Source organism: Vanessa cardui, chromosome 6, assembly GCF_905220365.1.
Source record: "Vanessa cardui chromosome 6, ilVanCard2.1, whole genome shotgun sequence".
NCBI lineage: Eukaryota > Metazoa > Arthropoda > Insecta > Lepidoptera > Nymphalidae > Vanessa > Vanessa cardui.
This window is the reverse complement of record NC_061128.1, coordinates 9,884,855-9,903,549: the sequence shown is the minus strand read 5'-3', so window position 1 is coordinate 9,903,549 and position 18,695 is coordinate 9,884,855. Positions and strand designations below refer to the sequence as shown.

Genomic DNA, 18,695 nt, shown 5'->3' with positions numbered 1-18,695 from the left:
GTTTCAGGGTTGAGACCTTGCTTTGAATCAATGTTTTTGTCGTTTTCAATTGAATAATATTTTGAACCGATTCTCGCCAAACATGTTTTATAATAGAATAGGAAACTTTTATACAGTTTTTTTTTAGAGATTACACAATATAAGGTAAGAATTTATTTGGCTAATTTATCAGATTCAAAAGCTGAATCACAAGAGTGGAAGGTCAAGATAACGGATATACTAACTTACAGATATTACATTTTGGAATTCTTAGAATTAACAACGCAATGAAACTTAGTAATTCTGAAGAGTATTACGTTTTTGGTGACTAATACTTACTTATGTATAATATGTGCTAATAGAGTCACAATTATTTATATTTATATTCGTAGTTATATTTGGATTCGTAGTGTTATTTGGTTTAATTAGACATTAAAAAATAACTTAAAAGCGGTTCATGACTTAAACTTTAATTTAATCATTTTAAAAGCGTATTTTAAAATTCATTTAACTACATTATCTTTATAATTTATTTTCATCATTTCCTACAATCAAACAAACCAATAAAAACAAATTTATATGTACATGTTATTGATCAATAAATAATAATAATGGAATTTTAAGTCTTGACCAACCACAGAGCAGTAATCAAAACATCGAAACTGGCAATTGGAAAATTTTGAGCCAAATATTATAGCAGACTCTTAGAAGAAACTTCCAAGTGTAATTTTACAATTAAATTAAAAGCTATCGAAAGAACCGTCAAGAATCTCATGAAATTTGACAAGTTAATTACTCATCATTATAGAACGATCTTTATCATTCATGTAATCTTGTATGTACACAATTAAATGTCATGTTTATTATTATGTTTTTTTTTTAAAATTAGCTCTATTTTTCTCATTGGTTGTTATAATAATCTAAGAAATTTAATTATTTAAATAGGTACAATCTAAACCCATATAGTGATATATTAAGTCCTTACATATGAAATTAACTTTTTTTACGTGAGGAATATAAATTTTTGTTTTGTAAAATTTATTTAATAAATCAAAGTATATACCGTTCTTATCTATGCACTTCTGCCATCTCATAAATAGTTCATCGAACCCTTCACCAAAAAAACCGGAGAAGACTGTGGATGTCGCAGACATTACAATTTGTAGCTCATCTAACTTATCTAGCTTGGTGGTTATTATTCGTTTTGCAGTGTTTGCTCTTGCGTTGTCGTGAAGCAGTAGTGGCCTAGAGCGATTGACCAATCGATTGACTCGGTTGTTTAGCAGCTAGTTCTTCCTTTACCATAAAGGAGTGCAGTTGCTGATAGTAGATATCTGCCGTAATAGTTTGGCCTTTGTTCTCCTCTGTTTGTAAATACCTTTATTTAAATGTTACTACAAGAGTATACTCTTGTAGTAACATAATAACATAACGTAACATAACATGTAGATTCCATAAAGAGACGTAAAGCTGTAAGCTAATGAAGCGATATATCCTTCATCGTTTATATACCTAACAGTATCAGATCTTGTATAGCAAATATTACTTACGATGTATAGAAAAAAAAAATGTTTTGAATAATTAACTCAATGTAATATCATATCGAATACAATACAAGGTTAATCGATGATTTGTTTAAGCAAGTATTGGCAAACTGCTTGAAAGCTCAGTTTTAACAGGAAAAAATATTTTTACATTAATGCAATTATATCGAACCTCTTTGATGTATTTAGTCCAATGTTTTTACTCTGTGATAGACGTTTTCCGAACGCCTGGTTACAACAGATGTTCTGCCGCCAAGCAGATTGCTGCTTGGCATTGACTTGGTGATGGACACCAGGTATTGTACTTGGTGTTGTTGTGTTCCGGTTTGAAGGATGAGTGAGCCTGTGTCACTGGCCCGAGGGACATTATACCTTAGTTCCCCGCTTGGTGGCACATTGGCAAAACCAGGAATTGTTAATATTCCTAACAGAATCATTGTCTATGGGCAGTGGTGTCCACTTAACGTCAGGTCCCCTATTTGCCGGCCCACCTACCTATTATATAAGACAAAATCAAGTATAAAATGCATGCCAATATCAATACGAAAGCTTAGTAGCAATGAGATATATACAATACTAACGGATCGTATTATAAAAAGTCCAAGGTCAATATAAAAACATGTGGTATAATAATATCGATGGAAGCATCCCATATTAACGAAATTATATCCATAATACGTAATAAAGTGATTATGAACGAGCACAAAAAACAAAAGTTCGTTTTTACCCTAAACAATTAAAGTATCAATAATTAAATAGTATGAAATGCCAAAATTTCCGAATTATTACCAATGATACAAAAAGGCATAAGTCACTGTTTTGTTCCGTTTTGTGATGTATATTTTATTCGTTGTACCAAGCTTTGTTTTGTTTTACATATATGATACATATCTACATATTTTCAAATAAACTTCCATTTTAAGCGACTAGAGGTAAAACTTGAAACGTCTGACGTCGTCTATTGTCTACGTTCTATTACGATAAAATTATTGTCTAATTTAACTATATATTAAACTATAGTATATTAACTGCAACTTTATTATTACAGATTCCGGTATAGACCCTAATGTAGATTAGATAATATAATGATAGATAATTTACTGCTTTATATTAACCTCAAACATACATACAACTTCATACATACAGCGAAGATATTCGAGGATTCTTTGAAAGATCTCTCTCGATATACATATGTACAGTCGGGTTAAGAAAAGGTTCTAAGAAGAAAAGATCTATTCTACTTTTCATGCTCAGTTTGAGCGATAATCTCCTTCACCGCTCGGGAATAGGATATTGCGTCCCAATAATTTAATGTCAAGATTCAAACGTACTAAGAGTTTAAGACTTGATAAAGGATTGAATTTCAAAATTGACGAAGGTTTTCTTACTCTGACTGTACATATGTCATTCAGCTTTATGCGAATTTACTGTTTGTTTTCATCTTCTCAAGATATCAACAGAATATATTAGTAATCATTATAATATATATAACATACGCGGTATATTAATAGTAAGTGATTAATACCGTCATAAATCGCGTACCAAAGTAAAGATACAAAACCGGTCACTGGTCAGATACCTTAATAACCCGTATGTCCATATTCACCGTGAATTCTTATCGTAAATAATGATTTCAGATTCTTTATGCACAATTTTAAACAGAAATGGGAAGCAATCAATCAACCAGAGCAACACATTTCCACCGTCACGAAGCAGATAAAGCCATGGAGGACATATCGGAAGACCACAAAATCAATATCTCAAATAAAATGGTAATCTTCAAATATTTTCTTTGGATTTAATTTAAGTTTATCTAACTAATGAGACGAAATAGAGTATAAAAACACTACGACCGCGCAAAACAGTTGTGTATTATTAATAATACACAACTGTTTTGCGTATATTTTTGCGTATTGCGTATTGCAATAAGGGTTGATTTATTTGTAGAAATTTCTTTATTCCATCAGAACTTATGAATACCTAAACAAATTTGGAACTAACATAATCCTGAGCCGACTCTATATTAAAAAATAAAAACAGTATGGCGGCAGAATGATTCTAATTTCAATTGTTTTTGTTGTCAGAGCATAAAAATTAAATTATTTAATTATTATTTGATTTGAGTTTAACACCTACTACTAAATGGTAAAGAATGTTTGGACAGATGATTCATAACTTAACCCTGATCAATCGCGTCTCCTCCTTACCATCTGACAAAGGTGAGATAATCGGGCATAGATTATCTGTGAGCACAACCGAAAGCCATAAATTAGCTTCAGCATTTGCTTTAGCATTGGTATAATGTTCGTAATAAAAAAAAAGCTGTTGTGTAAATAAATAATTTAGGAGAGATTTAGGCAGAAGTTGCAAAGTCTATACAAATTAGTTTTACAATTCTATATTACATATTTTTCTGTAGCACGTCTCTTAAAACTTATTTTGCTTATAGTAATTATGCTCATTTTAATATTATTTATCGTATTTTAAAACCGCTCACATTCCTATCACAAAAACACTATCGTCTCTTAATCAAAACGCTATTTTCTTCATTCCAAATTTTTGTTATACATATTTAACTATACTTTTCTGTATTTTTGTAATCCTTTTTTGTAACCCGTTGATCCACCTACTTAACAATTTTATACGGAGAAATTGAACTGCCTGTTGTGGTGCCGAAATCTATAATTTTGTTTATTGTGCTAGTAATCCTTTAGGCTATATAGATGTTGGATTGACTTAATTAGGATATAATGATTCGTTTTCAATAATTCAACGAATGAAATATCCATGAACAATAGGTACTTAACGTACACGGAGCAACTGTCGCATACTATGTCCTTATTTAAACACAAAATCGAATTCTATAAATATCTCGATATAACGAGTTCTGTGGCAGCCGAAATAAAAAAAAGCTAATTCGGATCTTTCAATAATCTAAAAATTACTTGCTAATATAAATTAAATAAAAAAAAATAAACATATAATTACTTTTTAAATGAAAACCTTTTTGTTATCTGTAAATATTCAAATTCAATGATGACATAATGAGCCACGAACCTGTGATTTATAAAAGTTTAGGAATATTAAAAGCAAAACAAATGCGATGCTTGATCGTGGGCTTATTATAAATTCACACTAACCACATCCGTGCACTAATGAGCACGTTACAAGCAAATTCGAAGCATCTCCTCTATATTTCACGTTGTAAAAAAGATATATACCAAAAATATAATTATAACTTGTCGGACCTGATGTGATAAATGTCTGCAATGTAACTATCAGCTGACATTATAACAAGTAACCCTTGGATAAATAAAGAAAGACTACATATTTCATATACTGGTAATGATAACATCCTCTTTTTAGCGGCTACATAGTACGGGAATGACATATAGTAGCGGTCTACGATATGTCGATCCCGTACTATCTACACCGGTACAGATATATCAAGTGGCATAGAGTCGCAAACACTGGTGGACTCTTTTATATTTCTCTCTCTTTCAAAGACCGATAACATGGCCAAATAATGCGGTACCGTCGTTTCTTCTGATTATCCATAACAAAAGTATTTTGGCTACTTACATTGAGATCGATACAAGATTTTATAGATGATAAAAAAGCGTGGAGTTAATACCTGTTGTCTTCCAAGCAGGATACATTAATTTAAATAATTGTATTTAATTAACATGACTTTGTATTTTTTAAATGTTAAAAAAGAGTAACTACTGACTTCTTGCCGGTTCTTCTCGGTAGAATCTACTTTTCGAACCGGTGGTAGCTTCACTTAATTATAAAATGACGATTCAAAAGTGCTTGTAAAAGCCTACTTGAATAAAGTTTATTTTGATTTTGATTTTGAGAGTACCAGTAGTATCAGTACATACAGTAGTATGTGATGTTGTCCAATATTTATTATTATTTAATTAATACTTAATAGTTTAATGGGTGTTTGCTGTTTAATAATAATTATCTTGCAATAAATAAAACTAACAACATCAAATGCTTCGTCGTTATTCGTAATTAGTATCCGTTCAGCAAATTTCTCGTAATGGTTTATTAAACGTACAATGTTTTACGTAAACTTGAAAATGTTAATGATAACAGAGCATCCCAACTGCGTTCAATTATTAGTGTAGTTTTATTTTAATTTAAACCAAGTAGGTACTATTCGTATTCATTATGAATTACGATGCATTATAAGAATAAAACAAATGGATGTTTATTTCAGACTCGAATAATAGTATAATCTTACGCATATTCTAATTAGGTAATCAATGCTATACCCTATTCCGAGTTAGCCTACCCAATTCATACGCTTATCGAACTGTACTCATTTCCTACGTAATTCATATATTATAAATAAAGTATATTTTTTTCAAGGTTGAAAGGCTCGTGGAAGACGCTGCTATAACAAATGACACGAGCAGTGGTTCTTTAAACGCGAAAGGGGATTATAAAGAAAAGATATTCATTGAGAAGCTGAGGTGTATGGATGACAAGCACACTGAGAGATGTGGGTGAGTCGATAAAGCGTCAGTTGATAACAAAGGTCATTATGACCTATACCTTACTTTTCCCCGATGTATTTTGCAAGATTCGTAACGCGAAGCAGAGAGTGCTTGAAGATCGAAAAATTAGATTTGCCTCATTTTGGCAACTATTTTTATTATAACAAATTATAACAAAATTGTTCTTGATAGTAGTTACTGGATTGAAAAGGAATAATCATTTAAACGGTAAAAATATGTGTATTGGAACCGTCAGTTGGAGAAGGACTGAGGATTCAGGAGTTCTAAGAATGAAATGAAATCTTTTAAAATGAAAAGTTTTAGTGAAAAAAAGAATTTCATTATTTTATCAGTAAAAAATTAATCACTTAAGAATTATTAATGATCATTTATTTTGCTCCAAATAATACACAGACACACATAGAGACTTCCTAATCAACCGATTTTAGTCCGCGCTGCTAAGTTGCACAGACAAAATCCAATAGAAGTCTGTGCCAAGTCTGTGTGACCTAACATAAGACAACGACACAGAAAAGAACAATGATATTTTTTTTTCTTGGTGGTAGGGCTTAGTGCAAGCCCATCTGGGTAGGTACCACCCACTCACCAGTTATTCTACCGCCAAATAACAGTACTCAGTATTGTTGTGTTCCGGTTTGAAGGGTGAGTGAGCCAATGTAACTACAGGCACAAGGGACAAAAATCTTAGTTCCCATGGTTGGTGGTACATTGACGATGTGAGGAAGTTAGTAAGTAGTTAATATTTCTTACAGCGTCATTGTCTATGGGTGATGGTGACCACTTACCATCAGGTGGCCCTTATGCTCGTCCCTTAACCAACCTATAAAATAAAAAATAAAAAATAATAATAATAATGACAAAATTTCAAATGACAGCTTCTCTGAAATGTCATGTTAATCCAATGAAACAACTTTTTTGTTAATTTAATTAAAACCTTAATACGACTATACACTACGGTTGAGCATTTCTTGCAGAACCAATGTTTTTTATCCATCTACCAATTATAATTAAAAAATATATACATAATGTAATAAACACTAACACGTATGCGGCAAAGATAATAAGCGGTATATGTTTAAAAAATAATTATTTCCTTATTCATATTGAACTGATGATTAAATAGCTGCCACATCATTTTTTTTAAAGAATTTAATACAAGGTATTTTTCATGCAGCTTAAACGACCAAGTAGGCTGATTAAAGTTTTTTAAGGTAGCGTACCTTATGAATTACGATACATTGTAAAAAAGAAACAAATATATAAACAGTGAAGAGAAAAAACATTTTAAAAAATCTTCATAATTTTTAGTACCTAATTCTTATGATGTTTTCTATGTAATTAATGTTGTTTTTTTTATTTTTAAATGAGAATAAGGATAATTCAACGCAAAAGTACAAATTGAGTTTATTTAAAACTACGTAATCATCACAGAGTTTGTCGTTCGATATTTTTTTGTAACTCTCCGGTCAAGGACACAGGACAGGTTGTGAGGAAACCTGCATGTGCGAAAAGAAATTCTGAGACATGTTTGTCATCACGTCCGCCAACCCCAATGAAGTACCTTGTGCTTTTAAATACATTATCCTTAAAATGAGATGGGGTCGATCTCAAAACTTATATTGCTTATATTATATAACTTATATTATATGCTATACACTTTCATTGACGGTGTAAGGAATAGTTAATATTTTTTTTACAGCGTCATAGCCTATGGGTGATGGTGACCACTTACCATCAGGTGCCCCATATGCTCGTCCGTCAACCTATAAAATAAAAAATATATATATTGCTTTTTTCTAAGAATCTATTAAGTAGTGAATTTAATTATCTTCGTTCTAAATTGTATTTTCTCTGCTAGTGATTATTGTTTTTGAAAAAAAAGGAATAGGTACTCGAAAGATTTTTGTATTTCTATATTTTTATTATTCTATCTACCTGATGACCCATTTGGCATGACATAAAAATTACCTATTTGTTTTAGCTTAAAATCAATTATAGGGAACCAGTAGTGCGCCTTGTTATTATAGTGAACATTATTAAAGAAACAAAACTTTATTAACTTGCATTTTGTACGATGAAAATATAGTTACAAAAAAAATAAAAAGTCGTAAGATCAAAGTGCTGCTCTCGTCGTATGAACCCGGATCAAGATAGACATCTCCTAGCGATCTTTGTTTCGAAACTCATTGAGAATGGTCAATAATAAACGTTTTATTATTGCAATTTTGTTGTTTGAATTTATTATTACACATCGTTAATAAATAGGTTTATATACTTACTTTATAAGGAAAATCATCGTGAATTAAGGTTTCATAGTTTTTGATCGGATTCTATTTTCGACGATGAAGAAATAAATCATGGAGTTATGTGTATTTACTACGAAAACGATACAGCTGAACAATTACACATATTTTTGTTCACCAATTAGCCAAAATTTAACCATAATTACTATCAAACTTTTTAGGAAAAACTTTTTACGATTTTGCAAGTTTCGATAATTTTTGCTAATTATCTTTCCATTTTTTATTTAATAGCACAGAGGCTCATTTATAAAAAATATAGCATAAATAAATGCAGAAATATTTTGTCGTTGCTTATTTATTTAAAGATACTTGTACAGTCATATGAAATAAAATTAAAATAAAGTTTTATAATGTAGGCAACATTTTAAAAGTTTTAGTAAGTTTTAACTATTATCAAATTATGAGAAAAACCGGTCGTAGATTTTCCTTAATATTGATACAATAGCAAAATTATGACTTAAAGTATCTTTTTAAATAAATTTAAGCGTTGACAGTTCGAAAGTAATAAATTTGACTACCTTAGTGATATAATCAGTTTAAATTATTTATTGGTCTGTCGTAGACAATTTAAGAATAGATGCTAGATTTGGCACTTAAAAATAAACTAATGATAATAATTAATAGATCGTTAATGACTAAAGCGTGTTTAAATAGTGAAATATTGTCATCATTTTGTTTTCGTATAAAAATGGTATGTTTTAATTGTTCTTCGTTTTTCCTAGAAACGAAAAGAAACACCTGTGGCCGTTAAAACCAGTTATCATCTTTATTGAATAAGGCATTGTGTCGTCGAATATCTTATGATTTTTACATACAATTAAAAGATTGAGATAAAATTATTTTTATTGACTTGATGTTAACTTACTGCCAATTTCGTTTATATACAGCTGTATAACCTGTATATATATATAGTTATGTATATACTTTAAATTTGAGAAGCAGTTAAAAGTTTAGCAATATAATACAATAAAAATCTTCATATATAATATAATAATAATATATGAGACAACATCACATACATTACTTTGATTCCAATGTAAGTAGCTGAAGCACTTGTGTTATGGAAATCAGAAGTAACGACGGTACCACAAACACCCAGACCCAAGACAACATAGAAAACTAATGGTAATCAACATCGACTCGGCCGGGAATCGAACCCGGGACCTCAGAGTGGCGTACCCATGAAAACCGGTGTACACACCACTCGACCATGAAGGTCGTCATAATATACATAATATAATAATGCACAATATAAAAATTAATCTTTATAATCTTTTTCTTCATTTTTATCTTACATCATAACTATGTAAGTAGGTAATGCAAAAGTCTCGTCGCCTTTACAATGCTCCAAATCATCCTTATAATTTATTGTATTTTTCAATTTTCAAATATAATAGAGCTGCCATTGCTTTAATGCGACGCTCGGAGATAGGATTCTCATTAAAGTGACCAACGATTTTGAAAGAGGAGTTTTTAGGTATTCTAGCTAAATGTCCAAGATCTGGAAAGGAAATGTGGACGATTCAGTAGGTAGTGTTAGTATTAACTAATAACGCATGCTTACCTGCTAGGTTGCTTGGACGGCCAATTTTCAGGGATCAGGTAATCAAGGTACGTAAAAACATTACTTACCTCACGTTAATTCTCCAAGCTGATTTTTACGTATATTTTAGGCAATATCCTTAAAAATAAGTTGCCAATACTCCCAGACACATTCCGTCGGCCGTTTTGCTTTGCAGACGCTTTAAAGCTCCCAAAATAATTACTTAACTTCACGTAAATTCTGATGCACCATTTTTAATTTCTGCACTAACTTAATCTGTGTCTCGACATGAAATTTATTTTGTAAAACGATGTAAAACGACAGCATTTTCTTCATCCGTAAAAAGGGTCTCGAATGGATAAACATATCATCGCCGACCATTGCCGCCCAATCCCGACAATCTTGAACGGGACCTCGTCATATTATGAGTCGGGATTGATCCCGAAAAATTACCCAGGATCTCGCGAGATCGGGATTCCATTCCCTAGTTACAATACTATACTAGAAATAATAAGAAATACGTGTATTTGAGGCTCAAACAAACAAATTCATTGAAATTATTTTTATATACTTACAATAAAATATTCGTTATATTTAGACCATGAGAAATTAAATAAAAGAAGTAACAAAATATTTATGTGCGCACTAGACCGATTGTTTTTAGTGCAGTATTCTATGATTTTTTTTTTAATTTGAGGCCAAGAATATACCGCCGTCCCCGGGGAATAAAAAGATAACTAACAAAACGTAAATTTTCAGGAGAATTAAAAAACATGTTTTCGTCAATAACTTTTTAAATACTGGACATAGAAGCGTGATTTAAAGTTTATAGAAAATTAGATTTTTATAAGCTATAAGTTAATAACGAGAAGAACCTGTAACCTATGTTGAAACGGAGATATTTAAAAAATAAGAAGTTAGCCAAAATCAATCATCACCTGTGTTGCCTAACGCCCGTTATCATTTTATTCACAGTATTTCCTATCCAAAGTCAAATATTGTACAACAGCTATATCATTTTATTCTTAGGGTTTCAAGAGTCCAAACGCAAATGATAATACCATAATATCATTTTGTTCTCGTAAATATTCATTTACCATTTTATGTTTAATGACTGTAATCGATTTTTCTTGTAAAATTTTGATATGGTTATCACGTTTAGTTTTGCTTTTCTCATGATACCTTTTTACTAAAACAAAATTAAACCAAGGAAATACAACAAAACGTCCAATATTTAATCCTTCTTAAAATCGAGTAAATAAGTAATCCCATCAAAAGCAATACTTGTCAAAAAAACCAAGTCTCGCAACTCAGTTGTTCTGCGGTAAAAAGTTGTGAGATCCATGTAATACCAAGTCTTATCCATGTAATACTTAAGCGACTTCCTGTCCTAATACGTCCACTCCCTAAGACCACGATCGTGGTCCATAACAATTAAAAATCAATAGTATCTGGAATCTCAGTACTCGAAGCATTAAGTTGTTACGTAATAATTGACAGCATAGATTGAGATGCGTCACTATAAGATCATGATCATGATCTTCTTCCTCGTCATTAGCATTGCTTCCAGAGTTACCCTGATGAGTTAGAAACTTGTTAAGAGCGTGATAATGCTTGAGATATGTCCTGACTTGGAAACGCACATAAAACCGTCATACATAGCCTTGCTTACTGGAAAAAGTTTAGTATACATATGTATAGCACTGGCAACTCCGTCACATCGCTGGGGTTTGGACTCACTATCTGTCGGGTATCTCGTTTCATACTGATTCTTCACAGGTTCTATGTTTAAATCATATCTGTATTTTAATACTGATTGCTGTGAATGGGTGACACTCTCTTCCATAATTTGAGTCCACAATATTCTCTTACCATCTTACCAGTTTTTTAGGCTGCCCCTTAGGTTGTTAAACTTTGATTGACCATTTCCTTGGCGTTATATCTGCCACCATTAACACATGTGTTCCTAATAATTGAGTAAATTTAATCGGGAGTATATTCTATTCTAGTTCAGTTAACCCTCAATATTGAAATGCATCGAATCTCCCACACTTTGGTGTTGGTCGATCTCAAAACATCTGTCCATTGTATAAAATCCAAGCTTTTGTAATGTAAATATATATCGAACTAAAATAAATCTGTTTTTATTTTGACCGTAACATACATCGGAGTAAAATAACATGTTATAGACGCCTCTTTTCTTCTCATGGAGTAGCAATTGCCTCAAGCAAGTACCTATTTTATTAGCACCTCTTTTCGCAATCTGAGCATGCCAAACATAGCAATATCTAACAAGCCTTTACAATTAATATCATCATATACAGTGAAGTTGTGAATAGGATACTTTCTTTTATAGTAAAAGGTACCAACTTCAGACTATGAGATACTCAAAACCGTTTCGAAAGTTGAAGACATCTATGGTCTCTGGTGTCAATCTTGCGCGAAGTCTCGACGAATTCCAACCTCCTGGACAGGCTGGACTTCGGACTGCTTTGGTAGAACAACCTTGAGGACGAGGTGAATAGAAGAATTCAGCTAGGTTTGGCAGCGTTTCGGAAGTTACGTCGAATCTTTACATCGTCGATCCTACAGTGCCTTAAGACGATAGTCTTAAACCGGGGCCTCCTACCCGTTATGACATACAGAGCCAAAACGTAGTCATTCACGTCACGACAAAGCTGGTCCACCAGTTTAAGACCTTAAACCAGCTCAGCGTTTCTCTCGTATGCCATGTTCATTAATTCCAATCTTTCCTTTTGATGGTTCATTTTGATTTTGAAGCCATTCATTGGCACCTCCTTGATATATATTTTTTATATTATAAATCTTAGTTGGAGTCAAGTCAAGAATACATTCTGTCTTGGTTTAGGATTATCTGAAATTTCATGAGCTTCGTATATAACTCATAGCGATGCTATGATATTTCTTGTGTTAAAATAAATAAATTTTGGATATTGTTTACAAATTTTTAGTTGCATTTTCTATGTAATCCGAATTGCCTCCAGTACTTGACAGACAGTTGAGTTGCAATATTTTTGATGTTCTACGTAGACTCGACTAATACTCTGATTCGTCCCCCGAGAAATCTTCAGCTATATCATTTTCCTCTTAATAAATTCCTTCTTTTGGGCTCTTTTAACATATAACATGGTATGAATTATAACTACTTTATCAAAAGTATTATTACAAACACACCTTATACGAAACAAGTAGACTGTTTAGCACAAGAATAAAATGATAACTGCTTTTATCACAAGCTAGTCGAGAAGTTTTCACGAGAAAATAATTGTTAGTCTGTTTGTCCTACAGTAAGATATAAAGACATTTAGATAATAGTACAATATATTTTTGTTCTTGAAATATCAGGCATGAGTATAATCGTAGAATAGTAGTGTAATATTTTGTAACTTCGTGAGTATCACTACAATATTTATGAAAAAAATTGAGCAGGTGTATTAGTATCCAAAGATCTCAAAAATGACAAAACACTAAAACGATGATAATGGAAGTTATCATTTTGTTCCCCGGGGACGGCGATACATACTTCCAGAATTACGACGCATGCTTTTCTTCAACTGGACATAAAATAGTACACACAGTATCGCTTGCAATATATGATGCTTGCCGCAAGCTTAGATTTGACTCCGATGACTACGCGTCTTATAATACCTACCAGTAATTTTTCAATCGTGTATTATATTAAATCGCTGAATTGTGATTACAGTTTAACGGTGGAAGAATTAAACTCCTTGGTGACGCGTGTAGAAATGCGAACATCTCACATACCGAATGAGGATCCGATCTGCGAGGATTTTAAGGATAAAATCATTGATTGCTATGACATGAAAGGTCCTTCAGATATTGTTAAATGCTGGAATATTGTAGGTTAGTTGTATGTAATAATTTATTGATAAGTAGAGCTGTTTTATTTAATCTATTTCATTTACCGACTCTAAAATAATCTACTATTTAAATTGTTCGTATACTTTTATCGAACATCGCATTTATTTTACTGGAAATTTGTACCTTTATGAGATAGACCCGCTGCCTTGAGACAGCCGCTTCTCGTTTTGCACTTACATGGCTGTATACATTTTGAATATCATAAGTTTAATTTCTTAAAATAAATAAATAAATTGTAAGTAAAAAATACTACATATATTATGTTTAAGTATTTAATATAGGGATTTTTAAATAAGTGGTTAACTGTCGTCAGGGGCTTTTACTCAGTGCGTGCAAGATGCCAGCTCGAAGAGGCTAGAGGCGCGGTCAGCGCGAGAGGCGCGCGCGACGGCGCAGCGCACCCGGCGCGTGGCGCGCGCACGTGCACACCTCGCCACGCACGACGACCTTACCGACGACTGACATATCTCAATGTTGCAAATAACTGCTATCGAATCACGTCCACTATAGCGTATGTTGGTCGATAGAAACATTCTTAAGAACACAATAATCTATGTACAAATAGAAATATGTCTCTGTTATCTGTTTCATGATCCATCATGTTCAAAAATCCGCGTATTGAAAGATCTTAACTCTCCTCTGTAAGAGCCTATACATATAACTTTAATAAATTTATTAAATTCTTATAAACTGATGACGTCACAAAAATAAACATCCAGTTATATTTTATAGAGTCCCCAATAGTAAAAACCCTAATGGAGAAGGAATGGCCCCTCTAGTGTGCAGTCTGACCTCCCGCATTGGGAACGCAGCTACCAAAAAGTTACATTATAAAGATATTCAATTACAAAAACAAATCACAAGTTCTAGGCGTTTGTAAATGACATATTTTTCTGCCTACTGTTCATTCATAAAAAGGTATTTTCAGTACACTATATTAATTTTAATGTGCTAATATAATATTATGATAATCATTAATTGTAAATCGAAAAGCATTATATCCCACATTTTACTTTCAAAGAAATATATTTAAATTTACTTATTCGCTAGTCAATAGTTGCTGAAAAAAGATATGGTGGAGATGGAAATGATTATCAACGAAATTACTACTACTATAATGCTAGTCTTCACAATTGAATTGAGTTTGTGTCCTCAACCATACCAATCAATCTCTATCGTGTCATCTCCATCCTACGTGACATTGGCGAAATAATCTGTACCCTGTCGGCACAATTAAAAGCCATTAAACCAAGAATTGAATTGAACAGACTTACTTGTTACTTCTACTTATAAAATATAAAATCACTATAATAAACGTTTATTGTATATAACGCATTATGTAATTTTCCTTTATTAATTTGTGGAGAAGCATAAAAAAATTAAATACAATTTTAGAAAGAATAATTAATTTTTATTTACATAAGTTATACACCTAAAACATTATTAATTAAAGGACACTTTTTTTCTAACATCATCTGGATTTGGTCTATTATTAACTTGAATGGTTACTTTCTGCATGCCTATATCGTCTCTATCGACTTCGTTTGTTTGTACGGGAGATTGCTTAACGCCTGTCGCGGTAAGAAGGGCGATTTTCCTTCGCAACTCTCTCACTTGTGCTGCGCTGGCCAACTGAGCCGCCCCTCTACATAATACTTCTGCTCGTAGTTGCTCGCATTCATTTCTTCATATGAAAAGATATATACATACATTAAACTTTCAAATGTAGACTTAATCCTAAAAGTATTGGAATTTGTTAAAATTCTCACTCAACAGTGTCACTTATGAGATTGTATCCATGCAACTCTAGGTCATTAAGTCAAATAGATTGACCGAATATTCTCTTAAAAAAAACTATAAAGTACTTACTTTAGATGATCCAACACGCCCGGGAGCCAGCCCTGTTCGGTTGGTTCGCAAAGTTTACCAAACCATCGCGCCAACTCTCGTCTTTGCCTCTCGCATAAGCCTTCTAGCTGAGTTATGCGATCTTCATAGCTCTCTGTAAAATAACAACATAAAATGGGAACAGTTCTATACTTTCTCAATAATTTTAAGTGATAGTGCTCTCTTTTATAATCATTACTCATTATACTGCCTCACAACACTTTAATGCAATTAAACATTACTGCTACGGCTGTGGATGAAAAATCTAAATCCTTTACATAATCTTAGCATCTGGCCCTTTCGTTAAGTAATGTCAATCTGACAGTATTTTCGTAATTTTGGATATCAGCAAAAATTAAATTGATGCCAAGACATTTGTGTATTATAAAGAATCTCAAAGATAATTTATAATATTACAACAACAACAACAACAGCAGCCTGTAAATTCCCACTGCTGGGCTAAAGGCCTCCTCTCCCTTTGAGGAGAAGGTTTGGAACATATTCCACCACGCTGTTCCAATGCGGGTTGGTGGAATACACATGTGGCAGAATTTCTATGAAATTTGTCACATGCAGGTTTCCTCACGATGTTTTCCTTCACCGCTGAGCACGAAATGAATTATAATGACAAATTAAGCACATGTATCAGCGGTGCTTGCCTGGGTTTGAACCCGCAATCATCGGTTAAGATGCACGCGTTCTAACCACTGGGCCATCTCGACTCTATAATATTAATTGTTTTGAAAATGAATTGCACTTGGTTATTACAAATAAGACATTTAAAGTTATTTAAGCCCTAACTGTATCAAACAATTTATGGACATAGAAAACAAAAAATAAAAGCCTGTTAATTAATTACCAGTTGCGTATGCGCATTATTGCCTCAAAAATATAACAGGTGACCTGAACCTGTTAAGTATTAAATATGGTAAGAGGTATATGTAGTATACTATAATATTATAATTTGCATGGTTAAAAACCTGGTAGCATCAAGATCTTTATATCTTTCATCTCTATTATCATTTGTGACTTGTAGGTTCAAGAAATAACTTATTAGAAAATTTAAAAATCTTTACAAATAATCTGAATCTAAAAAGAGAATCAAATATAATTTGTTCTTACCGATAAGTTCACGGTCATGATGAGCAGCTGCTCCGGCTTGCTGTTCCCAAACTGTTTGTTTCTCATGCAAAAGTGCTTCTAACTCTGCTTGCTTGTTTGCCAGATCTCTTCTCAACTGAAACACAAAAATATTTGCTTTTTTATAAATCATAATTAAACCTACTTGGTCATATGGCATATAACTCTGGTCAACTGCAAGCAACAGCAACAACAACATCTTGAAACTAAAGAGAGCCCAAAACAACTAAAAGCCTGTAACTCGGAAATCCAAGAATATTGGAACTCCAAACCTCCTAGTAGGGAACATTCAATATTCACTCAAGTGAGCTGACATGGTGTTGGAATGGGGAAATTGGGTAAAGGCCATATTTGCCAATAGTTACTTTCTCTATCCCATCTACTCACAGTCTTACTACTGATTGCATATTATACATGAATAATAATTATTAATACATTTCAATATGCACCTAGTTGATAAGATAGCTATGTTTAAAAGAAACCTAAACTGAAATACTAATGAAAGATAAATTACCTTCATATGTTTTTTATTAAAATATTTCATAAAGCTGTAACACACTTACTCTAGAATTAGTTTGTTTCATTTGAATAAGATTTTTAGCCATCTCTTGTCTCTTATCTTCAACTTCAGCAAATATTGAGTTACCTTTAGCAGCTGAAAAAAAAATTTAACATTGAGCAAAACTTTCAAGTGATCTAATCTCAATTGCTGATGCAGATACACATTATAAAAGGTGTATACTTAATATATTATCATGCATTGGCTTTACATAAACAGTTGATAATATTCTTTTTTAAATACATTCTGACTGTTCCCAAATACCTGAGTAATTATTAGACACATTTTAATTTTAGAACAATTATTTTGTGAGTATTATGTATATTTAATCTGACTGCAAAAAGAACACAATTTTTTTTATTCATAAATTAAATGAATTACCATGTGGTTGGGCATCTTGAGAATCGACTTGGTGAAGCAAAGCTCTAGCTTCTGCTAAATCCGCAAGCGCTGCAGCTTCTCGCTCACCAGCTGCGTTTAATTCCTCTTTCCTTATTTCTGCGGCTACACGAAGCTCACTTACTTGTGTAACTAATTCCTCAACTTTCATCTGCCATGAACAAATTTCGACACGCGCTTGTTCAAGCGCCGTTTTCGCTGCAAATGCTTCAGATGCTGCAGCTGACAGCGCTGCACGCGTTTCGTCTATTTCAGAGGTATCAGGCACGGGAGATTGGCGATTAACGATAACTTTTTCCTCTTTCAAACGTTTATTTTCTGTTTCTAATATTTTAATATCACTAACATGTCGTTCTGCCAAATCTGTTCGCTCTTGTCTCAAAGCCGATATTTCTTCTTGATAGGCCGTAATACGTGCTGTTAATTCGCTTCTACGTTTCTTTTCATCCGCTTGGTAGCTTTCTAATTCAGCAGTGAGATGACTTTGCACGTCTAAAGCAGTTTGATAACTTCTTCTTGTATCGTGGAGCTCTTGTTTAATAGTTTCAAAGTTGCTGCATAAATTCTCGTATTGTTTTCGAAGAGAGTAATACTGTTCAGAAAGTTCACTGCCAGTTAAATCTTCAGCTTCTGTCACGTTAGTTTTATTGCTAATCGTCGAATAATCCATATTTTATCTTTTTTGGAACAATTAAACGGCAATAATAGTTGTAAAAATAATCTCTACTTAGTACTTACACTATAAATTCAAACCAACGGTAAGATTAAAGATTTGAAAAAAATTATTTACTAATATGTCACTTGACGTTATCGTTTAACATCTGAATCAAAGTTTTATAAAAATGAAATAAAAATTATTTTCATTTTTAATGGATTTACTTTTAAATATCTTAGTAAATAATGCTCCAG

The 18,695-nt window shown here is 32.4% G+C and overlaps 2 protein-coding genes across 2 annotated transcripts; one reads left to right on the top strand and one right to left on the bottom strand.

Moving 5' to 3' along the window:
* The first annotated feature begins 3,165 nt into the window (after positions 1–3,165).
* LOC124530765 lies at positions 3,166–14,288 on the top strand. Its single transcript, XM_047105041.1, has 4 exons — positions 3,166–3,295; positions 5,904–6,040; positions 13,623–13,783; positions 14,115–14,288. Exons 1-4 carry the CDS (start codon positions 3,188–3,190, stop codon positions 14,261–14,263), a joined length of 555 nt encoding a protein of 184 aa, XP_046960997.1. The 5' UTR covers positions 3,166–3,187; the 3' UTR covers positions 14,264–14,288.
* Positions 14,289–15,244: 956 nt separating this feature from the next.
* Positions 15,245–18,510, bottom strand: LOC124530394 (protein Spindly-B). The gene is made up of 5 exons (XM_047104552.1): positions 17,769–18,510; positions 17,392–17,483; positions 16,811–16,925; positions 15,671–15,803; positions 15,245–15,485 (listed from the first exon to the last, which is right to left on the bottom strand). The coding sequence occupies exons 1-5, from the start codon at positions 18,454–18,456 to the stop codon at positions 15,245–15,247; spliced, it is 1,269 nt and encodes a 422-aa protein (XP_046960508.1). The 5' UTR covers positions 18,457–18,510.
* Between the last annotated feature and the right edge of the window lie 185 nt (positions 18,511–18,695).